At 49.4% G+C, this 26,194-nt stretch overlaps 1 protein-coding gene across 1 annotated transcript in view; it reads right to left on the bottom strand.

Annotated features, from left to right (window-relative positions):
- The window catches only part of BET1L (Bet1 golgi vesicular membrane trafficking protein like), an 87,180-nt gene extending 62,502 nt beyond the window's left edge, over positions 1-24,678 (bottom strand). The window contains exons 1-2 of the mRNA XM_078681288.1: positions 24,548-24,678; positions 1,375-1,466 (exon numbers count right to left, since the gene is read on the bottom strand). Coding sequence (XP_078537414.1) covers positions 1,375-1,466; positions 24,548-24,566 — 111 coding nt within the window. The 5' untranslated portion in view covers positions 24,567-24,678. The remainder of the gene's footprint in view (positions 1-1,374; positions 1,467-24,547) is intronic.
- Positions 24,679-26,194: the final 1,516 nt, after the last annotated feature.

Here is a 26,194-nt window from a genome sequence, read left to right as displayed (position 1 = left end):
GGGTATTAATAATAGGCACGATGGAGCCACCGTAGTTAATAATCAGGTGCTTTCTTATGACGGTTGCTGATTCTATCTTCAATCTAGAATCCTTGTCCCCGTCTATGCTTGAGTAGTAGTTTTCAATTCGTATACTACTTTTGGATGGCAGATGTTTGAGCTCCTTATTTCTTTCAGAGACCTCTGTTTGCTGGTTCGGCCTCCCTGCTCCAACGTGCCCGTGTCTTCACGGGCACGTTGGAGCAGGGTATTACCTACTCCCCTCCCTGTGTAAATCACCAGGGGATCCTTCCACAAACCTTATTGTTAGAATGTAAACATAGGCACACATAATAATTATATGGTTGAACACACTTCCATTGTTCCTTCTGTGAGCTGGGATTCTAGTTAGGCGACTACTTCAAATGTACTGCTCTTCATGTAAAAGCTTTTAGCTTTAGAAGCTGGACACTGGAGCTACTAATGTGGCTTCTTAATTGGTCTTTCTTAACTCAAGTTCATGTAATGACCCAGCCCCAGGTAGAGACATCTTAGGGGAATCGGATACGCCTACCCAATCAGTCTAAAACACATTTCTGCCTGGGAATTCGTTCACATAGGTTTTACAATTATTGTTTTCGTGGCATGACGAGTGCAAAATGATGCAGCATCTTTCCGAGGGCAAAAAAAAACCCAGTGTTCATAAGTCCTTTGGAAAGGCTGAATCAATCATCTAGAGGCATGATCAACTTATATTTCACACAAAAAGGAGAAACATTAAGCAGCACTGTCACAATCTGTTACTGGCAGTTCAAAAAACATGCGCTACTAATATTGTTGTGATGCTCCATGGCTACCAAAGATCTGCTGGTGCTGGGAAATGTTTACACTTTCACCAAGATTTAGGCAAGTCAATACTCAGGTTTTACTCTTCGTAAACATTTCCACTTGCTAAATAATTAATGGCATCTTAAAATTATGAACACATGCATGCATTGTGAACGTCTTTTCATGGGCAAACCTTTTTCAATGGAAGAGGCGAAATAGCTTTGATTAGCCTATTCAAATACCTTCATCTAGACTATCCAATAGCAGGAATTAAAAGGGATAGGCTGAAACATTAAAGAAGTGAAACGTTTCTCTGCACTTTTGCTTCTGTGATATTCATGTCAACAGATATGAGGACAAGACATGAACACGGTAACGAAATGGGAAATGTCTCAACTTCTCATTTCAAGCATTCCAAATTCTCCCCTACCAGGGAGTTCAAAAGTGGTAAAAAAAAGTCAGTACCATCCCTCGGAGTTATTTACATCTCCATTTTCTGCAATTCCCAGTACACAACGGTCAGTTCAAAGCTGAAGCCAAACTAGTCAGGCACTACAAGCAACATACCGATTTGAGTCTGGTGACCTTGGAAGCTAAACCGTCTGCCATGCGCCTGTTCTCCTCATCCAGCATCTGCTCCACTGAGCCGGGGCTCGCACCTGATAAGATGAAATGCATTCAAAGTCAAACATGCAAAGTAAAAGATAAAAAAAATATAAAATGGCACTAGAAAATGGAGTATGGACGGGAAAAAAAGTGAGGGTGAATATGCTTCTCGTGGCTTGTTTGTAAGCAGCATACAGTCAATCTCCATCATTAATAAAACAATAACACACCTTCGATAAAGGCAATGCCCAAATGTGCTGGGAAGTGTGTTACTTTAATCTGTAGATGAAGCTGCTTGAAACAAGACCAATGAAACTCTAACCTTTCTAGTAAACTTTTGGGGGAGACCACGTCAACCGCTGTGCTCCTGCCTCATTCACTTCATCTTGGCCCCTTTTTTTTTCTCTCTTTGTTCTTCTTTAAAATATTCTCGCACCCTTCCTTTTGTGCTTTGATGCAACCCAAGGCTCTATATCAATACCCAACATAACATAAAATTGCAAATAATTGAGTGCAAGCATGAAACCTGTACGTTTTTGACATAGGATGTGGGGGGAAAAAAAGGTTTGCTTAGGTCACTGTTGCACGTGCTACCCTAGACTGATAGGGCTTTCCAGTGAAGCTATCATGTGTAGCCTGCAGCTGACTGTTGGGAGTATGACAAGGGCACAAACTGAACAAGCTGTTCAATAGAACCACACTATTTGTAATGCAGCCAAACTGTTTATTAGTTTTCAAACAGATTATACAGTCTTTGTCAATAATAACAATCGCATTATCATGTAATGGAATACAGAAGCACCTTTGGTGGGATGCCAAAACCATTTCAGCAATTATTGCCTTATGACAATGTTAACGTATTATACCATAATTCCAAAATAAACTAACAACATCCACAATGCAGATGCCTGTTCGGAGTTTTCTGAATTTATCTGAGATATGTCCAAAACTCTTGTGTCCAACCGTGTGTGTTTAAATATGTTTATGCGTGTACATATATATTGACGGGAGTTGGTGGGGGAGATCCGTTATACATGCAGTTGTATTTGTAGTGTTTATGCCTGTGACCCAGAGTTTGTGTGCGCATGCAATTGAGGTACACGATGTATTCAACGCTGTTGTGACATGTTATACTGAGTGCGAAGGGTAGTGACGTGTTCTATGTCACAGGGGAGTGAATTGCAGTCAATTTTGAGTCAACCGTAGCTAAATACTCTCGCCATTGTACAGGATTAAACGGCTGGGGTAACTGCAGTGCATTGGTTTGATGGGTCTCGTATTCAGCTACAAGTGACTTACGTAGGTCCAGGAGCCATGTTTGCGTATTTGGGTCCATCGGTGACTTCCCGGTCATGGCTATTTCGCATTTTGCCATTCCCAGCGCCAGGTCCAAGAGTTTGTTTAGCTTCTTGCATTGGAAATTGCGCTTTGTTATACCCAGCAAGAAGTGCGATGCCTGGGCAACTATAGGAGTGTGTGCGAAGTCTGTCAATGACCCCGCTACCTCATTGCAGAAAGTCCTGAGTCAAGGGCACACCCAGACCATGTGAAAGAATGTTGCGTCCAAGTCAAGGCATCTAGGGCAGATGTCAGCCGAGTTATGGTACATGCATGCCAATCTCTGCAGTGTTAAGTTTGTATGGTGGAGATAATTGAACTGCGTGTATTTCAACCTGGCGTTTGTGGATATTATCTTAGGGTAGCTTATGCATTGTGTCCATTGTTTATCAGTGATGTTGATCCCTAACTCCGGTTTCCAATGCTCATGCAATGCTGCCAACAGGTCTGTTGAGTAGGGCCTGAGAGAGTTGTAGGGCACTGTAATCACCTTTTTGCCCTGTCCATATGTTAGCAGAGTTTGTAAGAGGTGCAAGCAGTATATTAACATAATTGTGTATTCTACAAATACCAATGAGACATAAATTCTACCATATTTGGATCAGCAAGCAAATAGCCTGCCAAATCGATTCAGAGGTCACACAAATGATTTCTGTGGTTTGCTTTGACGATGTATTAATTCCAGTTTGCCTCTTCTTTTTTTTTTTAATAACCATTTTTATTGACAGATTGCACACAAGGTGCAGTCCTCCGTCCTCCGGAGCAACTGCAAGCAGGTAAGCATCATCTAGTGGGAAGCAATCTATACAGTATTTTAAGCAGAACATTCACCCCACCCCCCACACATCCCACCCCCCCACCACCAACTCCCCCACCCGGATCCCACCCTAACCCCCTGCACAATGTCATCTTGTTCCTGAAAAAGAAAAGGTTCATAAAAAGCGCTCAACGTACACACTCCCTCACCCAGGGTCCCATTGCATCAGTCCCGCAACATCTTCATGTTGCACTGGTGGCTCCAACCACAGCCCTCTATAATCTGCCCATCGCTTCCATATTTTATAGTGTTTCCTAGGGCAGCCCCTGGCCTCAAAAACCGGACGCTCTAGCCCCATACAGAAGTCAATGCCCTTCTTTGACACCCCCACTGGGGGGGCCCTGGGGTCCTTCCAGGCCCGAGCCACGTCCCTCTTAGCTACAGTAAGGCCTAGAAGCGACAGGTGTCTTTTATAGATATTGCCGGCCACTTGGTCCAGGACATGCAGGAGGCCCAATTGTGGGGTACGAGGAAGATCCCATCCCAACACTTCAGATAAGCAATCCCACACCCCTGTCCAGAACGCCGCCAGAGCTCCACAAGACCACACCGTGTGTATAAAGGTGCCCATCTCCCGACCACACCTCAAGCATTCGAGAGACTCAATCAGACCAGCCCGCCACAGGCTCTCCCTAGTGTAATAGGCTCTATGCAGGTATTGGAATTGGATGAATCGTAGGCGTATGGCAATTGCCGCGCCTCTTGGGGCTTCCAGAGCTTCCCTCCAATCTTCCTCCTCTAGTGCACCCACATCTCCTTCCCAAGAATCCCGCAGCTTGTCAAGAGCGTGGGAGCAATGTGTAACCAGTGTCTGGTAGATGCGGGATATTTTCTTTTCTTCCAAATCCCCCATAAATACCTTAGCTTCTAATGGGCTAAATTCGGGCAAGGAGTCCAGGCCTTCCAAACTGGGTGTAATGGCGTGACGGAATTGCAAGTATTTAAAAAACTGGGTTCGAGGCATGCCATATTCTTCACTAAGCTCTTGAAACGATTTAAGGGACGTGCCTTTCATAACATGACCCAACGCCGAGATTCCTATCGAATCCCACCCACGAAATCCCTGCAAGGACGCCAGAGCCGGTAGCCGACCATTCTGCCAGAGTGGGGTTTCTTCGGTTAACTTGTTCCACCATCCCATACGGCGTAGCGCCTGCCGCCAAATCCGGAAGACCACCTGGGTGGCCACGGGCAACCTCTTCCTCAACCTAGCCGAGTAAAGGATCGTGTGTGTAGGGTGTCAGGCTCCATTAAATACCTCTCAAGGGCGTACGCTGGGTCCCCCCTGTCCCCATACCACCATTCGTTCAATATCAAAAGATGAGATGCCTAATAGTAGGACATCGGACGCCGCCAATCCTCCGCAATATGTCGATAGGAACAGGTGCGCAGCGCCACTCTCACAGCACCCCCCACCCAAAGAAATTGCCCCAGCGCCGAGATAACCTGCCGAAACCACTGTGGTGAAATAGGGTAAGGGTGGTTCTGCAATTGATACAGCAGGCGTGGGAGGGCAACCATCTTGAAAATGGCAGATCGGCCGGAGATATTAAGGGGCATACGGGACCACGTTTTCATCTCAGACCGGACCCGGTCCGAGACTGGCACTATATTGCGCTCCCAGGAGACCGCAGGTAGGTCCGTCAAGAACACTCCCAAATACTTAAGACCCCCCGCTGCCACCTGCAACGCGAACGTCCAGGATCCTAGACCTGTGCGGTCTCCCAGCACCCACAGTGTGGATTTACGTAGATTCAAGTGGAGCCCCGACACTTCCCCAAATATTCGCATAATCTTCAAAACCCTTGGTCCCGACCTATTCAGATCTGTAAGGACGCCATCCGCGTAGAGCGCGATTCTATCAGACGGTCCTGCCCCCCACTCAAATCCTCGCATCTGTGCGTCTATGCGTATCCACGCCGCCAATGGCTCCATAGCAAGGGCAAACAAGTACGGCGAGAGGGGGCACCCCTGTCGAGTGCCCCGACCAATGGGAAAGGCAGTGGATGTAGTTCCAGCCACTCTCACCGAGGCCGTCAAGTCCGTGTACAGCAGCTTCAGATACGATAGAAAGTGGGGCCCAAAATTTAAGTGAAGAAGGAGTGCAAGTAGATAGACAGAGCTTTCGACTCTTTAAGCTGGGTCTATATCGGCCAGCAGGAGCGCCGCCTAAGTCCCAGTGCCCCGAATCGCCTCCACCGCAACATGTGCGTGCCTGATATTATGTCTCGTTGCTCTTCGGGGCATAAACCCTGCCTGATCTGGGTGAGTCAGCTCCGCTATACAAGGGAGAAGTCGATTGGCGAGCGCCTTGGCCAATATCTTTGCTTCAACATTCAGGAGAGATATGGGTCGATAAGACTCCTGTCTATCCGGGGGCCTCACAGGCTTGCAAAACACCACTATTTCGGCGTGTCTCCAATCCGCCGGTAGGCGGCCGCATTCCCTGGCAGCTTCTAATGCCCTTTTATAATGCGTACCTAATTGAAGGTGGTATTTCCTGGAGAATTCGCTCAGGATCCCATTAGGCCCGGGGGCCTTTCCGGCGTTAAGCTCCCCGAGAGCTGTGCCCAGCTCCTCAGCCGACAGGGGAAGTTCAAGACGCTCCTGCACCTCCTCCGATAGTGCCCGTGGTGGGAGGTCCGCAATAAATTTATCAATCGCTGCAGCATGGAGAGACTCCCGTGGGGCATACTGAGCCGCATAGTATTGCGTGAAACTGTCTGCTAGCTTCTCTGGGGCCGAGATTGAATCTCCAGCCTCATCCCTAAGTCCCGGCAAGGCCTGCGCCTGGAACGCGCCCTGACAGAGCCTATACAACAGTGCACTTGACTTATCGCCCCACATATTCTGCTCTGCGTCGCTAACCACACCTGCCGAGCCTCCTCAAGTAATAAGGACGCGCAAGACTGTTGTGCCAGTAATAGCTGTCCCACTTCTCTATCCTCCCGAGCCGCACTGCATCGCTCCTCTAGCTCCCGTACTTGCTCTGCGGCTGCCCCCAGGTCCTCCCTGTGCTTCTTACGGGCCTCCGCACACCAGGCGATGTCCACCCCCCGAAGCGTGGGCTTCAGAGCCTCCCAGAGTGTCACGACGTCCGTCACCGAGCCAACATCATCCTCCCAGTAATGGGCTATGGCCTCTCCCATATGCCTCTGATAGTCGGCCTGCTGTAGGTGCCATGCAGGTTATTCCGCCGAGCCCGTCCTTCCGCATCTTCTGCCCAGAGCGCTAGACCCTTCTGGATTCCTTCCATACTGGCCACCTTCCGCTTCAGGATCGCCACATCGTCCTCCACTCCCGAAATTCTGATCTCCGCCTCCGTAATACGGGCCACGGCATGTCGCAGGTCTTGGCGCAGTAGCGTGACATCCACCCCCACCGCCCCTATCTTTGCATCCAACATGTCCCTGGATTGGGTGATCACCGCCATAAGTGCCGCATTGTCTGGTCCCGGTGCCTGTTTTATTTTTTATTTTTTTTATTGACATTTATTGAGCGCGGCGAATACTTGTGGGCGTCTCGGCGCTGGCTTAAGGGGTGGATCAGTATTTAAGAAGACCTAACAAAAAAGAACTATTGGTCAAATAACCAAGTCTTAAGTTGTTAGCGAAATATGAACAGGGAAGGGCTAGTCCTAATGTGTGGAGGAAGGGTGTTCCAGAGTTTGGGGGCGGCAACCAAAAAGCGCCTGTCACCCCAAGTGACTGTTCTTGTACGAGGCACTACTAGGTGATTGTGATGAGAGGAGCGAAGGGAACGGGTAGGGATATAGTGATGAAGATTATGTTTAAGGAAATGGGGGCCTTGGTTATTGAGTGCCTTGTAAAGAATGCACAATGATTTAAATTTGATACGACTGCGTATCGGAAGCCAGTGAAGTTCCCTGATGGTGTTTGATACCGATGCAAACTTGGGAAGTCCCGCCAGCATCCGGGCGGCAGCATTTTGAATTGACTGCATCTTGTTAGTGACCCGGGATTGTACATTTAGGAATAGAGCATTACAATAGTCTAATGCGGACAGGACTAGTGAGCTGACCAGAGTTCTCCCCGCAGTGTCCGGTAGGTAGGGTAATATTTTCCTGATCATTCAAAGTTTCATGTGTGCAGTAGCAGCAGTCTTGTTGGCATGTGCCATAAAATTTAGACCTGCATCAAAAGTGATGCCGAGATTTCTAACTTTAAGAGCTGGGCTGGGAGGAATTCCAAACGATGTTGGCCACCATACTGGGGACCAGCCCGGAGAAAGGTGACAGAAAATGACCACTTCAGTTTTATCTGAATTAAGTTTGAGACAATTTGTGGCCATCCAGTCGCCTATGGCCACCATTCCCCTGGTGAATAACTTGGCCACTTCTTCCCCATCCCCTTTGATGGCCAATACCAATTGGGTGTCGTCGGCGTAGGAGGTCCCCCTGTTGGCCCCCTGAAGCTCCAGCACCCCCACTCTATGGGTCCCTGCTTCGAGGCCCCCCCTCCAGCTCCACCTCTGGTCATCGCGAGTTGTGTCTGGGATATCTAATACTTGCGGCGCGTGATGCCCAATCCGGCACCTCCGAGAGGGGGGTCACTCCCGAGGTCGCACTATTGGTCCAGAGTATGAGCCAGATCGGTCTTGTCAAAATGCCACACGCGGGGCCGCCCAGGCAACAGCCAGCTGCCGTTTCAATAGACTGCTTAGGCCTCTCAGCTCCAGGCCCCGGCCGCAACCGCCGACTACTCTACTCGGCTCACTCCCCGGATCGTTACGGAAAGTATGACTCTCCCTCAGGGCCAGCCCAGTGCACCCTGCCGCGGCTTCGCCCGGGCCGAGCGCTCCACCGCCGGGTCCGCCTCGACTACCTGTACTGGGCCCCACGTGGACCGGCCCTGTGTCTATGAGGGCACCCCCGGATATCTTTGCCAATCCAACTGATAGGGGGGAGCTACGCCTCCAGCTACCTGCACTCTACTCACCCCCAGGCCCGTGCCGTGGCCCGATCTGGCCACCGATTGGGGGTGTTGCTGGCCTCCCTGTCGCAGACCACCGCGATGGCGCAAGGCGGGCCCTCCGGGGCCGGGCCGTGTCCCAAGTGCCTCCACCCATTATCGGGGAGACTCTCCAGTAGGTGGCTCACAGTTCAGCGCGGGCAGTCTCCGCAGCCCCAAAGGGCCGGGGAAGAAAGGCCAGAGGTGACCGGGCCAGTCCACGCCAGCCACCCCCCCTTCTGCTGGGGCTCGGTCTTGGTGCACCCCTCAATGACGCCACGGGCCGATCTGGCTAACGGGGGGGGGGGGCTGCCGCCCACTCCTCCTCACCTATGGCCACTCGGGGCCCAGCTCACACTCCAGGATATCACGCCTCATTGCCGTCTGGCCGGACGCCGCAAGGGAAGGCCGCCACAAATCCCGGCTTCCAGGTCACCAAAATCGAATCCCCGGCTCCAGATGGTCGTCCAGGCCTCACCGCATCGCCGGCTCCAGGACCGGACCCCCAGCCACCGCTGTGAGCTACTCTCCGCTGCCCATTGTCAGTGGGGCTGATCCGTGTCACCAAGGCACCGCTAGCGCCGATTCAGGGCCGGCAGTGGTCGCCTCTCACCATCCGCTCCTCCGCCGCTGGGCCCGCGAAACTCGAGGTCCCCGGCGTCCCGTCACGGCCCAGGCCTCACTGCGTCGGGTTTCGACCTCCGGCCCCCAGAGCACACCGTCTGCCAAAATTTTACATAGGGCCTGTCATCACCTTCCGCCACAGGAATACCTCACTAGGGTGCCTCAGGGTGGGGAAGGAAAGGATATTTCAGCGGATATTCGGCCGGCGGGACGGAGCTCGTCTAGGCTGCGTCCGCCATGCTGGCTACTTTGGCCACACCCCCAGTTTGCCTCTTCTAACCTGGCCGGACATACATTCCTGGCACCTTGGTAGAGATACTGCTTGATAGTGGTATCTTGGTCCATCCAAGTCTGAACAGTTGGATAACTTGCAAAGACATACTTCCTGATTATATAGTACTATATTCTGATCACAATCTACAATGTAATCATCATGTATGACTTGAAACTCATAAAGGACACATTTTGCATAGATCAAGGCAGTGTGCTATTCTTAGATCATCAAGGCACCATTGTTCAAATCTATGTCCAGCCTCCTGCATCAAAATGCCTCATGGTGAGGATGTGGCTCCAGGCTCAGAGGGTTATGGTAGCTCACTGTTCAAGCTGCTCTGACTTGGCCAAACTTCACCTTGGGTACATCTGCACTTAGAATCCAGAATCAGGCTCTTCCAACTCTCCTTCACATCCACTTGATGGCCTGGTGTTGCAAAACTAGGATTGGAGACCATGTTTGCCCTAGGAACTTCCATTGCAGGACAGACTTCCGGAAGAGAGCCTAACATACATTATTATGAATGTCCTTAGGCTTCTTTTTAGGGGATCACTTGAGGCACAGCAACTAGATTCCAGATTCTGCAAGGAGACTGGAAGAGACAACATTGCAACTTTAAGGTCCTAATTTAAAGCATACCGAAACAGAGTAGGTTAGAAAGAATAAGAACGTTAGAAGTTTATGCCGTCAGATTGTTGAATGAATTTACAATGTCTGAACCACCACACAGGGTTTGGTTCATAGCCGGCACCCAAAGCTGGTTTATATATCTCGCTGGGTGCTCCATTTGAGCTCCTGATTTTTGTTGACTCAATGTTTTTTCCCTGTGATGATAATGAAAGGATTAAGGAGGCTGTGGGCACTAACGGTAAGATATACAAAACCCCTTTTTTTTGTTTCAGAACCTGTCATTTGCAAAGTCCCAGTTTGCCAAAGCAAAGGACTTTATGTACCAAACCAATTTTATGAGTCGGAAAAGACTATCCAACTCACAAAATGATTTTTGCAATTTATTCCTGTAGGAAAGTGATTACGTGTTGTGAACGCGAGCCCTCACCAATTAATGTCATCACAATGTCTATCAGGTCCAGTTAGGGGGGCGTGGCCTGCAGCCAATGGAGGACGTGAGCTAAGGAGCGCCAGCCGCCGTCTCCCCGCAAATGCTAATCCTGATACTCTGCCGCAACCGTGGGTGTCGAAAGTGACGCCCCAGGACTCCGAAACGGGGCTGCTGCGTCTGCCGAGGCCTCGGAGGGCTGTGCCCCCAAGACTGAAGTTAAACTTGGTGATTCCTGTCCCCTGGCACCCGCGCGCAAGATGGCGGCCGCGCGGCGAATGCTGTGGTTGCCCCTGTCCCTCGGCGATTGTGGACACCTGCCTCCAGCGGAATCACCTACACTGACCCTGGGCCTTCTGCGCTCTATCCCAGAGGTGCACATGGCGGGAACTAATAATTAAGCCCAGGACCCTGGAACCGGGCTACTGTTGTTGTGGCAGCCCTGGGGGGGTTGAAATTGCTGTGCAGGGAGCTACGCGGCATTTCCTGACACCAGATAGCCGCGCTCAAGATGGCGGCCGCGCCCTGAGTGCTGCTGTGGCCCCTGCCCTTTGGAGATTGCAGGCGCCAGCACCCGGTGGAATCATCCCAGCTGGGCAAAAACTCTCTGCGAACTATCCTGGAGGTGAGGGGTACCGGCCCGCCTAGTGCTGGGCGCCCTGTCTGATAGCGCTTCCCTACGACATGACCCCAGGGGGGGACGGAATGGGGGCCGGGGCTATGGGAGCCTACTAACGAGGACTGCGATGCACAAGGGCTGCCTGTGGGGACCACTATTTGCCCAACCAGAAAGCGGAGCAGTGTGATGCCCGGAGGGAGGGTCCGAACCTCCTTGGGGCAACCGTAGGCCATACTAAATAGCGGCGTGGCGCCAAAGACTTGCTGCTAATAACAGCGGGCTGGGGCTGCCGCCGAATTGTTCAGGGAACTGAGGGTTTCTACTGCACTTCCATACAGCTGGCGCTGGTTCTTACCCAGAGGGAAAACCGAGCGGATCACTGGGGGAGGCAGCTTTGATTTGTTTCCCCCCCGCACTCTGGGGGCGCAGGACAGCTGAGGGGGCTGCAGCGGTGCAGTGGAGAGAGCGACTAGACGGAGCGGGGGCACCTCTCTTCCCGGGGAACACCTGCAGTGGGGACGCCTTGCGGGGAGCTGCGACGCATGATGATAATGGGAGATTCCTGGGCTGAGGAGTGAGCCCCAGCGGAACCTACTGGCTCGTTTGCAGGCATTGATCAAGGGCTCTTGGCAGGGCGCCTGGAGGAATACTTGTTGTGAGGAGACAGACTTGCCTGCATCGAGTCAATTACCGTGTACTGGCCTGTTGGACCCTCCTCCTGTGGGGATTAGTTGGTTGAAGAGGAGAACCCTGCTGGTCTGGCTCAGGAGCGGGGGAGTAATACCAAAGTTGTTGGGACCCTGCTGGGACTGACGCTCTCTCGCCCGGTGGCTGGGGGTCTCGCCTGAGAGTGGTCTGTGCAGTTGGATTGCCTATGGGCGGCAGTGACGGACGAGTGCCCTCCGAGGTGTTGTGGACGGCCAGGACTAGTGAATCCGGAAGATCCGTGCCCCCCAATGGACGTAGAGACCTGCGTCGCCGGACTAGAAGAAGTGCTGGGTGGAGAGCCCGAGAGTGAGGGCCACATAGGCTGGTCGCCATGGGAAAACCGCGAGGTTGCCGGGAGGGGGGAGGGGGAGGTGTTCCCCCGGAGTCCGGGGATGGAGCGGTGGAACAGCAGAAGGAAGATAGCGGCAGGTGGACCAGATCCTCCGCGCTATCACGGACACGAAGGAGGCGTTACAACAAGACATTGCTCAAGTTTCGTTGGGACTGGGTCTGCGGGCAGATCATGGGAAACTGACCAACAGGGTGAAGCAAACTGAGGCTGCTTTGGAGGTCTTGGAACCAGCGCAGAAGGCAATTGATGTCCAGATGGGGGAGGTCACTCGCAGGCTCCAAGTACTGGAAAGAAGGGCGGAAGATGTCGAAGGGCGTAATAGAAGGAACAATGTACGGGTGGTTGGCCTTTCAGAAGGAGTTGAAGAAGACAGCATGATTGATTACCTGCAGCAGTGGCTGCATACGGAGGTTGCCCCGGAGGGCCTGACACCATTCTATACCCTGGAGAGAGCGCTTAGGGTACCTACTCGACTGTTGGCGCCTGGGAGACCACCCAGGCCTGTGGTGGCTCGCCTGCTCTATTATAAAGACCGAGACCTGCTGCTCCAGAAAGCACACACTGCGGGTCCATACAGAGTGGACAATAATAAGGTATCACTGTTCCCAGACTATACTTTTGATGTACAACGCCATTGAGCCTCGTTTCTGCCGGTTAAGAAGGCCCCCCGAGACGAAGGTATACAGTACTCACTGATGTTCCCAGCGCGCTTTAGAGTGACGTTGGATGGCAAAACATTCTTCCATAATAACCCTGATGAAACATGGAGCTGGTTGGAGAGCTACAGGGCAGGGAGGTGCTGAGGGGCAGATGGCTGAGGCGAAGAGATTGCGACGCTCAACAGAGGATGAAGTCCTGGGACCTTCCACGTCACAGACGGAGAGAGAGCGGTCAGCAGCCCTGCAGGCCGTGACGGAGATCTCGCAGGCGAACGGCAGAGCGCCTCAAGGAGCGACGGACTCAGAAAAGGGGACTGCAGAGACAGACTCCGATGGAACTGATGCTGGGAGTGTTACCATGCCGCATGTCACGCCAGGGTCGGTGGACAAGATTGTGGATGCCTGACCTTATGCAATGGTTTCCATAACTAATGAGTGGGGTCGGGGGCTCCCGGTATTGTGGTCTTGGGATGGGGTTGCTTAGGAGAGGCTTACTGATTTGGCAGACTTGGGTGGGGAATTGTTCGCACTGGGCGGTTGATGGTGGGATTTGATGGGTGGATGCGGTGAGGAGGCGGTCCAGGTCTCCTAGGCGCTAGAGCTCCCCCCCTAGTTTCACTCTTAGAGTGAACCCCTGTAAGCTACCAGGGAGACTGTAAGTGGGCGGTTAGGATGGGTGCTAGCTGTTTAGAGCTTCTTCTGGGCAGGGGGGGGGGTTATTTTTGGGGTTGTTGTTTTTTTAGGTAGTTAGAGCCGCCGGTGTGCCAATGCAGGGATTGCAATTGTGGAACAAACATAGCCAGCGTTATGGGGACATCACCTGAGTTAAAATGTATCACGAGGAATGTACGGGGATGCATACAATGTTGAGACGCCACAGGGTCCATGCTTTTTTATACAACATATTCTGCTTTTGTCAGGGGTGTGCTGATCTGGGTGAGGGCGGGAGTTCCCTTCCAGCCGACTCGGCAGATAGTGGACCCTGAAGGGTGGTTTGTGGCTGTTATGGGGAGGTTAGATGGGAGGGACGTGATGCTGTGTAGTGTGTATGCCCCTAATGTTGACCAGAAGGCTTATTTCGCTCGGTTGTCAGGGAAACTGGCGCCAATTCTGACTGGTTCGGTGCTGTTGGGGGGTGATTTCAACTCAGTCACGGATACTGAGATGGATAGGTCTCATCCACCACTACCCCGGGCACCTATACATAAGCTTTCGAAGCTCCAGAATGACTGGCAGGCTGAGTGGGGGCTGATTGATACGTGGCGAGCGCAGCATATGGGCGAGCGGGACTATTCTTATTATTCCACCTTACATGACTTGCACGTCCAGCTGGATGCGGTGTTGTGTTCTCCGGATGTCCATGCGCTGGTCCGCCATAGCGAGTACCTGGCGAAAACAATATCGGACCATAACCCGCTGCTGTTGGTGTCACGATGGTCATGGGGACGACCCCTAATCCCTACTTGGCGATTATGCCCAGAGGCTTTGGAAGACCAGGTATTCTGCACAGAGGTGCAGGAGGGCTAGAGCATTATTTCCTTGAGAATGAAGGGACGGCCTCGGCCCTAGAGTGGGACGCCTTCAAGATGGTGGTGCGGGGCCTGTGGATTGCTAAGACAGTAGGAGTGCGGAAGACGCTTTTAACATAGAGCGGGGGGTACTGCAATTGCGTCGTGCTGAGAGAGCTCATCCAGAGACCCGGGAGCGCAGGCCGAAGTTTTGGCTGCGAGAGAGAGGGTGGCGGCGCTGGTAGAGAGACAGCGCTGCTTCGACCACAAAGAATATCTGGTGCAGGCACATGCGGAGAGAAATAAGGTAGGCTACCTGTTGGCGTTGTTGACCAACCCGGCCCCAAGGGGGACGCCGGTTCTGGTACGGACCACTCCGGCGGGTGTACCGGAATATACCCAACAAGGGATTAATTAGATGTTCTTGGCTTTCTACACGGACCTCTATGAGAGATAACTGTGGGGGAAAGGTGAGGGGTTGGTTAGTTCTTAGCTGAGATACAGCTCCCGCGCCTTGAGAATGACCAGCGAGACGAGTTGGGGCAAGAGATTACAGTGGGGGAAATACGTAGGGCAATAAAGCATATTGCACGTAGGAAGACCCCAGGGGCATACTGCCTACCATTTGAGTTTTACTCTACTTAGGTCGATCTCCTGGCCCCCAAATTGCTGGCGGTTTATCGAGAAGCCCGGGAGGTCGGGAGGTTACCGGTTTCCACTCGCGAGGCTATCATTATCCCGTTACTGAAACCGAGTAAAGACCCGTTGTCTAGGTCGGCCTATCGTCCATTATCTATGTTGACGATTGACTATAAAATATTGAGTGGGATTCTGGCAACCCGGCTTCTTCCTTATATGACGCAACTGGTCCACTCAGATCAGGCTTACATCCCAAAGCGTAATACCTCGACTAATGTGCGACGGCTGTTGCGGATATTGGGTGAAGAACACAGTGAGCCCGCGGCTGTGCTCTCAGTGGATATTGAGAAGGCATTTGATAGTCTTGAGTGGCCATATTTATACCGGATCATCCGCGATTTTTGGCTTGGGGATGCCTCTGTAGGATGGACGGAACTCCTTTATAGATCAGCAAAAGCTCGTGTGCGGATGGGTGTGACGATCTCCTAGGCCTGCCGGGTGGGGCGGGGCACACGACAGGGGTGCCCACTCTCCGTTGTGGTTTGCATTGGCCATTGAGCCACTGGCCGCTCATGCCCGGTCGGGGAGGTATTATCCGGACTTATATCTTCGAGGGGACATGCAGTATATTTCCCTATATGCGGATGATCTGTTGATCTATCTCGCCAACTCGGATACCGCTTTGGAGGGTGCGAGAAAGTTGCTTCGGGTGTTTGGGCAGTACTCAGGGCTGAAGGTAAACTGGGAGAAGACCTGCTTGTTTCCGGTGGCACAGACTGTGCTGAATCCTTCGCTTGTGGCGGACATCCGTTGGGAACCCCAGTGTTTACCTTATTTAGGCACCAACGTCTATCACACTCCAGAGGATTTGTTGGAGGGTAATTTGGGTCAGGCCATACGCGGACTTAGGGGTGGTTTTGGAGTTCGTTGGCACTATCATTAGCGGGTCGGGTGGCGCTCCCGCGTTTATTGTATTATTTTCAGACATTGCCGATCTGGGTGCCGGGCTCCCTCTTTCGACAGCTCTGCTCTATGGCGCTGGGATTTATCTGGGGATCGGGCAGACGGCGAGTTGCTATGGCCACAATGATACGTCCGAGAGCTGACGGAGGTTTGGCCGTGCCAGATTTTGAATGGTACTATCTAGCGGCGCAATTGCAGTGGCTCACTCAGGCTGTGGCTCGGGAGTTCCGTGGCCCAGATGGCCCTGAAGGGCGATGGATCCCACGATATGTTTTATCCTTTATAATGCTCCGGCAGAAGATGCGTTTTGCACTGCTCACTGCTGAGGAGAGGATGCTGCGGTTGTGCTGGAATCGGAGCCAGCGTCGGGCCAGATTCAGTCGCCCATATGCTCCGGAGATACCGCTGGGTATGTGCACGGCCTTGCCGCATGGTGGGGATTGGGCGCCGTTGGCTACCTGGGAGGGTCTGGGAGTACAACTGCTGGGAGACCTCTACGAAAATGAAACTCTGTTACAGTTTCAGGCCCTTCAACAGAGATACGATCTTCCACAGGGGGATTACTTGCTGCATTCAGCACTTATTTCAGCTATGCAGCGTTATTGGGGGATGGGTCTGGCGGAACCACGTACCTCTATGGTGTGCCAATATGTAGTGATAGCGGCGGGAACTGTTAAGGCCATTACGTGCCTTTACAGGCGCATGGTATCTGAGGCTCAGAAGCCGCTGCACATGTTGCAAGGGAAGTGGGAACGGGACCTCGGCAAGGAAATCCCGGAAAACACGTGGGTCCAACTGATTAGGAGATCCTGAAAGTGTACGAGGAATGCTGGATTCCAATTAGTACAGTTCTATACCCTGCACAAGGCATACTTGACGCCAGCCAAGCTTAATCAATACTTCACTGCGGCGGCTCCTCAGTGCCCGAGATGCAGCTTAGAGGGAGCTGACTTTCAGCAAATGATGTGGGGGTGTACGAGGTTAGGGACGTACTGGACGGAGGTGCTCGAACTACTGTGTCATATAACTGACCGGACATTAGAACCGTTTATTGCATTGGTTCCCGCATACAACCAAAACAAAAGTGACAAGTACATTTATAGACCTGGGCCTTGTATTAGCCAAGAGGGAAATCACAATGCATTGGAAATCAGCGAGGGGGCCAGGTGTGGGAAGATGGTGGGCGGAATTGCACAAATGGGTGCAGAGTGAAGGCACACATTGGCTACAGCACGCTCTGCGAACGAATAATGAAAAGGCGTTAGAGGCGGCGAGTGCATGGGAAGCCTTGGTTGCGATATTGGAGACCCCAGAGTCAGGGGAGGGTTCAGACTAGGAGGATGTGCAAGATTCAGTGAGTATATGTGATATGACCTGTGCTGTATCACTGTTGATCATGTTCACTATTGCATTGAATTCTGATGTATTTTAATTGTTGTTAGACCATGCTAACTAGGCACACCAATCGGGGGGGGGGGGGGGGGGGGAAATAGGTGGGGGTGCACAGGGAAGCGGCAGTTGACATTTTATAATGTTGATCATCCAGTTGTTGATGAATAGCTGTAAACCGGTTTCGACTGTTGGAAAAATCAATAAAAAAATATATATATATATATATATATATATATATATATATATATATATATATATATATATATATATATATATATTTTTTTTTTTTTAAATCAGGTCCAGTTAGGTTTGTTTAAGAAAACGTTGGCTCAGTCCGGGGCAGCTGTAGCACAGGGCAGTCAGGCTTAAACAAAAGACCAGTGTAAAGCCTTCAGAAGTATCAAAACAGTTAATAAGTAGAGAACACATCACAATAAAAATCGGACAACAATTAATGAAAATAAGTTGCATAGTTATCATTAAATAGACACCAAAAGGACTAAAATCTGATGAGGAGAATCAGAGATGATTTTTCTAAGAATTTCATTTAAGTCCGGAAATGGCAATTAACCATTGTAATCAGAATCCTTGTCTTTTTTCCTTCACTGGGTTCCTGCAAGGAGATGGTCCTGATGCAAGGCATGCAGGGATGTTGTAGAAGCTAAGTATGCTGAGGCTGTGTAGGATGCTCTAATGCAGAGTGTGTCCTCTCAAGCCCACCCGCCCGGTCCGTTAATTTCAGTGTCGGCTCTGGTCTCAGGACTAGATCCCTCTAGATGCACCAGGAGAATCCAGTGCAGGTCCAGTCAGCACTGGTTACATGATCCCACAATAAAAGCAGCGGTTTTACAAAGATGATCCCAGTTAGCCAAATTCATCTTGTAGGTGGGAACAGAGTGCACTCAGGCGTCCTTAAAAGGGTTCAATGACTTAGAAGGCATCTTGTGAGGTGCGGGACTCGATCGGCCAGCATGCATTTCGTCATCCAGCAGTGAACAGGTGGTTCTGGACGATGCAGGCACCTTCATCTTTTTTTTTGCTCTTTGACTGTAACAGGGAGTCAGCCAACTGAATCTTGGAGTCACTTCTTCCGTCCTGGCCCAAGTGGGCACAGCAGACACAGTCATCTCTTTACATGTCCCTTAAGTTGAGCAGGTGCAGTCCAGTCCTTGGTACGGCCTCTCGTTGCCGGGTCGAGGGGTCAGTCCTTCTTCCCAGTCTAGTAGTAATCTGAGATCTGCGTGCCACTTTTCTGACAATTACGAGCTTGGGGATGAGGGTGATGAACTAGCCAACTGGCTATCAGTTCTCATGAGCTGTCCCTCCCACCTGGTGACCACTTCCTGGGAAATGTGTTATCCAGGTATCCCAGAGAGCACTATTCAGTCCACTATCAACAAGGCCAGACCCTTCTCTCCGTGTGTGGAGCTCAGCAGCCCAACCAATAGGTTTGGCTACCTGGGGGCTACACTCCCCATTGAAAACCAGTTTGGCAACAGGTTTTCCCTACCCGATCAAGATGCCAGCATGTGTGCCTGAACAAAAGGGATGCCCCTGACTAGTGCAACTTGCATGTGCTATTCAAAGCGGCTTCCACTTTGTAACTCTCCGGCTTGGCTCTCACCCCCTCTGGCCATACTGCCAGGAGCTGGTCACACCTCCTTCTTTTGCAGGTTCTTTATTCTCCTTCCTAAAAGTCCTTCACACTTCTCTGCAGGAGGGCAACGGGCTGTCTCGGGGACAGCAGACGTTTACGTCAGATAGGCCTACAAGAAAACCCGGGCAACAAAGTGACAACTTTCTAAAGTTGCCTTCTGCAAAATAGTTACATTATTTCTGACTTTGGCAATATGGTGGGTTTAATGGGACTATTGTTGTGGTACCTTGAAGTATCAGTTTTGGAAGTTCCATTTGGAAGTTGGCACTGCTGACATGTCATCGTGTAGTTACATAGTAGCCAATGGGACTACTAGCTTTCCTACATTAATAACGACAACGTGGAATTTTTACTGTCAGGACAGGTAAACCATTAAAAGGCATGCCCTTTTTAGTTCTCACCTGAGCCAGCACGCATGAGCTGCTCTGCGAGACATTTAGTAAGGGCTTTAAACTTTGGAACACACGCTTGTGCTTTTGTTTTCTTCACCCGCTATTGGCCTTTGCATGCGTCTTTCTAAGAAAGACAGCAAGCGGTTGGCCAAAGGCGGGTGCATGTCCCGCCTTCTCTCTGCCCTGGCCTAGGGTCCGCGGGAGCGAGCGTGGCTTTCCTCCCTCGTCATGGCTCATTAAGCTCAGCATGCACTTTCAGCTCCAAATGCGGACGATTTCACATTCGCGTACCGCGCTTGTTATTTATTTACTAGAGCGCCGTAATGCCTTTCTGCACAGAACACCCCTCCCACCTCCTAAACATCAACCAGAGCGATGCCCTGGTTTGTTTCTAATATTCTGCCTCTTTCTGCTTTCCCATGTGCCCCCTTCAAGATCCTCCTCTCCTTCCGCATACTGCCAGCAGCCTCCTACCAAACAGTCGTCCCCCATCACATCCACCACCACCATGTCCACCACCATGTCTACCACCACCATGTCAACCACTACCAGGTCCACCATCAGGTCCACCACCACCATTTACACCAGCACCACGTCCACCACCACCACCACATCTACCACCACCACCACCACCTCTACCACCACCACCACCTCCACGTCCACCACGTCCACCACCTCCACGTCCAATCAACAACCTTGGTCATTGTAGTTCCTTTCTGGCAGTCCCAGATTTGGTTTCCTTCCCTTCTGCAGATGGCAATGGACTTTCCGGTCCTCCTTCCCGTTCGCAAAGACCTGCTTCGGAGTCTCCTAGGTTTCCTGTATAGTCTCATCCTGGACAACTCGTTGGCTCTGTCGGCTTGGAAAGTTTCCAGCCTGTCCCTCCATACATTCTCATTTCAAAATAAGCTTATCTCTTTATCAGCAAAGCCTGTGCCCCTGGGACCTCCAAGTGGGTGTTCACCCTTTAATCTGCCGCCTTCTGAGAGGAGTTTGATTTTCCATACCTCCGTTGGCTAAGTATTCAAGTTTATGGGATGTTAATGTGGTGCTCAAGCTGTTCTCCGATTGGGCAGATAATTCTGCTCTTTCATTGAAAATGTTATCTGCTAAACTTACCATGTTACTGTGTCTGGTTTCTATCAAACGTGTCTCAGATGTTAAGGCTTTGGATATTTCTTCCCGCCAGTTTTCTCCTACAGGTGTTTTGTTTCAAGTTAATAGAAGGACAAAGACAAATTTGAATTCTGTTTTTTACCCTTATTTCCCTTCCCACCCTAAATTATGTGTAGGTCAATGTCTCAAGGTGTATGAACAAAAAACTTCTTATCTCAAGCGTCCTCTCACTCCCAAAACTGCTCATTTATTTTCGTAAACCCCACCTTCCTGTTTCTTCTGCTACCTTAGCCCGTTGGGTTTGTTGGGTTATGTCTCTTGCGGGTATTGATGTCTTCGTTTTTGGAGCACACTCCACCAGGGGAGCCATGGCTTCCAAAGCCTTCTGGGCTGGTTCCCGTTTGGAGGAAATTCTGAGATCAGCAGATTGGTCTAATGATAATGTTTTTCGTAGGTTTTATTGCAAACCTATCAATACTGTTGCTTCTGTGGTGGTTCATATGTTTTAAACAAGCATAATAGGAGCCTCCGGTCTTGCCATAAAATGTAGACTTTCCCAATAGTTTATGACAGAAAGTCTTACTTTTATTAAAGACACGGAGGCGTATATTATCCCACCTCTACACTGCTAATCTGTGTTCTCCCTCCCTTCAGCGACTCCAGCGTTGCCGCCGGCATCTTTGTGATGACACTAACAGCCGACAAGAACGTCTTCCACCTCGTCTGGACACCTCTCCTTCCTGGTCGGAGTCTTCTTCGGCGTTTCCTGCAGTTCGGCTATCCTGGTTGGATTTGAGTCAAGAGTTTTGTTCTTGGACTCTAGCTTTTTCTATTGTTTTAGAGATTGTTACACTGTTTAGTGACTTTATCTGATCTGCTCGCCAGCAAAAAGAGGAAGCTTCGCAGTCAGAAGTGACCTTCACGTTATTATCTGATTGGATAGAAGGTTTCGTTTTTATTGTGTTCCCATTGGCCAGTTGTTCAGCTTGGCCCTCTGGGAACTGTAGTTTCCAACTTATTTTGGCTGCTAATGGGATTAAAGCAAGATAAGAAAGCATAATACTCGCCTCCGTGTCTTTAATAATATTAAGACTTTCCGTCAAACTATTAGGAAAATCTACATTGCCAGTTGCAGTGTGAACGGCTAGCACTTGAACTATTGGTGCTAAAATTCCCACTGTAATGGAACATGTGTGGTAATGGTTTGCTGTTAGTTCTGGTACATAATGAAATATATGCTGGTGGTGTGTACGTGTAGTGGTGGTATGACTGAGCATTGGTACTGTTTTAGAGTTGTTTTTTTGATCTAGTAAGCAGCTTAATTGGGTAAATCTCTATCAATCACTGACTGGAATGAGTAAGTGTAGGGAATCTTTCAGCTACTTATTAGTAACTTACATTGCTCAGACCACAATCTCCTTGTTTTAAAGTCAATACATCTCTCTCTCTCAAGATACTTGTGTGTAGGCCTGAAAGATCAGGCTTGGTGCCACAATAGCATAACTTATGAGAAGCTCCAGAGTAAAGAGGGAAGCCATGTTTAGCTTAAGTAAAAGGTGGCACTGGGGTGCCTGCTAGTGAATCGGACTTATTTCAAACAAGTTATGATAGTAAAGAGGAAGACTAGACTTCGAGTAATGGAAATTAATGGTAGGTAAATAAAATAAAAGACAAAAAAATGGAATTAGCACCCATCCTTAGGAAAATCATATCAGAATTAATTAAAGCACAGCATGTCCAAAGAACATAGTAGAAGAAGCAGGTCCAAGGTTTGCTTGTAGTTGAAATTTCATCGAGGTAGAGTCCAACTCCATTATTTTAATTTATTGAATCTTCAGTCTAAGTGGTGCATTGGAGTAATTACTGAAATAACTGAATTGTTTTGTCAGTTCTGCACAAATTTCACAGGCCTGCCATGCTGGTTAAATAAAGCAGTTGTGGGAGGGCGTGTCCTGCCTGCAACAGCAGGCAGGATAAAGTTATAAGAAAATAGTGCTCATAGACTGTAATTAAAACATCCAGAGTAACAACACATGCAACGGGGCTGACCTCATGGGAGGTTACAACAGGCGAAAAGGAGGTACTAAGAAAGTACTACTAAGCCTATTGACGAATCAAAAGCCACCATTTGCAAAGGACAATAACTTAGCCAATTGAAAAGATGTGCGGAAAATGGGCGGCGCTTATAGTCCATACCGGAATACACCATGTCTCGAAGAGAAAGTGCAAGTGGCCTAAAAACAAATGCAGATCATCAAATAGAATAGATATAATTCTACTGCCAACATTTAACAAATATACGCCACATTAGCAAGCCTAATCATATACTTATTAACAATGTTACCAAAGCTTGGTTAGTTACAGCATTTCCTTTTTAATCAGACAACTTATATACAACATGAATGCATCACCAGTGGCACCTTTAGTCCTGATTTTTAGATGGCACACAAAGGGCCACAGATACATTTGGTAGGGCAACCAACAAATTTAATCTGAATCATGAATTTTGTGAGTTTATACACCAAACACATATTTCTTAACACAAAAATATATATATGTATGTACACACAGCAGTTTACATGCTGGCACATGTAGAAGTGACCAGATGACTCCTTGAACCAAGGGCACAATGCTCCAGTCCTGGGTTTTTATTTTACAACATAATGCATTGTGATACTTTTGGTTTTGATTCCCATGAATGCCCACAACTGGACAATACTACCGTATTACAAATATTTATAAAAGGAAAGCTCCCGAATAGACAATTGTATCTTTTGTGACTTGGGGTCCTTTGGTAATGTAATGTAAGGAAAATGTTTTTGTTTGGGGGGGGGGGCGTTAGCGGGTAGTGCTATTGTGAGTAGAATATGAATGCTTGAAGTCAAACATGAAAACATCACCAAGTGTCAAACCCTTATTACACAAAACGCCACAGCAATTATGAAGTACTGTAGAGTCTCCCTTCACTTCACCATCACTGTAAAAATCCAGAATCTCTTATTTACTTCCTCTCCAAAACACCCTTAAGTTACATCTTGCTACATCCTCTGCAACTATTCACTATCCCACCACTACCCAGCCCCTGCATCCCTTAACTGCTCATTTTCTCCACTGACCTAGCATTGCTCAGACTCCTCATAATTTCTCCGCTCCCTTGCAAATTATCACGGTCACATCTCATGAAAAAAACATGCATTTGTTCACTCTCCTATTTCCTCATAGCCCAGCATCTAATCACGGTCCCATCTATCCACGGTCTTAGCATCTCTTCACTGTCACATCGGTGTACACTTCACATATGATTAGTGAACAGAGGTAAAAAGAGAGTTTGACTAGAATGAACAGTTTAAAATAAGAGCCACAGTACTGCTCGCTCCAAAGGCGACCCCTTTACTATCATGTTACATTTTAGTGACTAGACTATGAGGATGGGCACTGCCCTTCCTCGCCACATAACACCAAATCCGTTTTTTTAACCACACAATAATCCACAATGCACACAATTTGACCAAATGAGAACGCTGGGGGTTAAAAAAAACTTGTCACCAAGTTACAATTTCCAACTAAACCACAACAGGGGTGGCAGACCAAGAGAGTACCCTTCCAAGGCAACTGCACTATATCGTGGCCACTGGATGTCACTCTCTCAGACACAGACAATGCGGCCCACTTTATACGGTGGCAGCCCCACAGGGTGCCCACCACCTGCATCTGCCCCCCTGCCGACCCAAACAGACACCAATAATTTAATTTATCATCACACACTGAATTAATAAAGGAAGGTTCTTTAATCGCCAACCTATATAATGCGTGAAGGTTTCCTAGTCCGACTCGTATCAACTTTCAGTGACTGGGATTTGGGGTGTTCTTATATTGTCTATTAGGCGATGAAACTGACCCGGCACTTCAGCAAACAAACCTCTGCCCTATAATGATTTCATCCTCCTCCATTCCTATCATGCCTCGAATACCACACTCTCCCACAGATATTCCCTCTCCTTTCTTTGTACTAAAGGTTTTCCCCCGATTTCGCTAACTCTTTTCCTTACCTCTACCCCACTCTGCCATCCTGCTCTTCTCCGGATCCCGGGTACGTGGAACCGAACCGGCTGATACCTAAGCCCAGCCCCTCCTTGCTCTCGTCCAATCAGAGTTCAGTTTCTTACATACGCAGTTAAAATGATCACATCGAGGCTTGGAACTCACGCTCTTGCTTCACCGGGAAGAGAACGGACATCGACATAAAGGATGAATAGAGTCAGAGACATGACTATCTGCTGCCAAGCGACTGCAACTGGAGGAAACATGGAATGCGCTTCGAGGATGTGAATTGAAAAAGTAGGGTTGGGTTGCCACCTTTCCTAGACAAGCATTTACAATGCAACGGTTCCGCCTTACAAAAAGTTAGACACGCTTTCAATTTTAGTAGAGGAGACCCCTTGCCTCACACTGCAGCTGAAGTATTTCAGCGCTGTGAATTAACCCCCTCCTGGGAGAGTTAGGTTTATTTTTTCAGAGAACTTTTAAGGCATCTGCAAATATGGACCTGAAAAACAAAGAAATAAACATAAGATTAGCAAAATAAACAAACTGCCTTACCTGCACCAGCAAAACAGCAGCATACATACCAGTCGGAACAACTTCGTGCACAGCAGTGCACACAGCTGCACGGAGACGCCACGGGCCATATTGGACCTGAAAAAGAAAGAAATAAACATAAGATTAGCACAATAAAGAAAATGCCTTACCTCTAACAGCAAAACAGCAGCATATCGGGACCAGTTCGTGCACAGCAGTGCACACAGCTGCACGGAGACGACACGGGCTATATTGGACCTGAAAAACAAAGAAATAAACATAAGATTAGCAAAATAAACAAAATGCCTTACCTGCACCAGCAAAACAGCAGCATACATACCAGTCGGAACAACTTCGTGCACAGCAGTGCACACAGCTGCACGGAGACGCCACGGGCCATATTGGACCTGAAAAAGAAAGAAATAAACATAAGATTAGCACAATAAACAAAATGCCTTACCTCTAACAGCAAAACAGCAGCATATCGGGACCAGTTCGTGCACAGCAGTGCACACAGCTGCACGGAGACACCACGGGCCATATTGGACCTGAAAAACAAAGAAATAAACATAAGATTAGCAAAATAAACAAAATGCCTTACCTGCACCAGCAAAACAGCAGCATACATACCAGTCGGAACGACTTCGTGCACAGCAGTGCACACAGCTGCACGGAGACGCCACGGGCCATATTGGACCTGAAAAACAAAGAAATAAACATAAGATTAGCAAAATAAACAAAATGCCTTACCTCTAACAGCAAAACAGCAGCATATCGGGACCAGTTCGTGCACAGCAGTGCACACAGCTGCACGGAGAAGACACGGGCCATATTGGACCTGAAAAACAAAGAAATAAACATAAGATTAGCAAAATAAACAAAATGCCTTACCTGCACCAGCAAAACAGCAGCATACATACCAGTCGGAACAACTTCGTGCACAGCAGTGCACACAGCTGCACGGAGACGCCACGGGCCATATTGGACCTGAAAAAGAAAGAAATAAACATAAGATTAGCACAATAAACAAAATGCCTTACCTCTAACAGCAAAACAGCAGCATATCGGGACCAGTTCGTGCACAGCAGTGCACACACCTGCACGGAGACGCCACGGGC

Source organism: Lissotriton helveticus, chromosome 3_1 (assembly GCF_964261635.1).
Source record: "Lissotriton helveticus chromosome 3_1, aLisHel1.1, whole genome shotgun sequence".
Classification (NCBI taxonomy): Eukaryota; Metazoa; Chordata; class Amphibia; order Caudata; family Salamandridae; genus Lissotriton; species Lissotriton helveticus.
The sequence above is the reverse complement of the archived record's forward strand: the minus strand, read 5'-3'. Positions and strand labels throughout refer to the sequence as shown.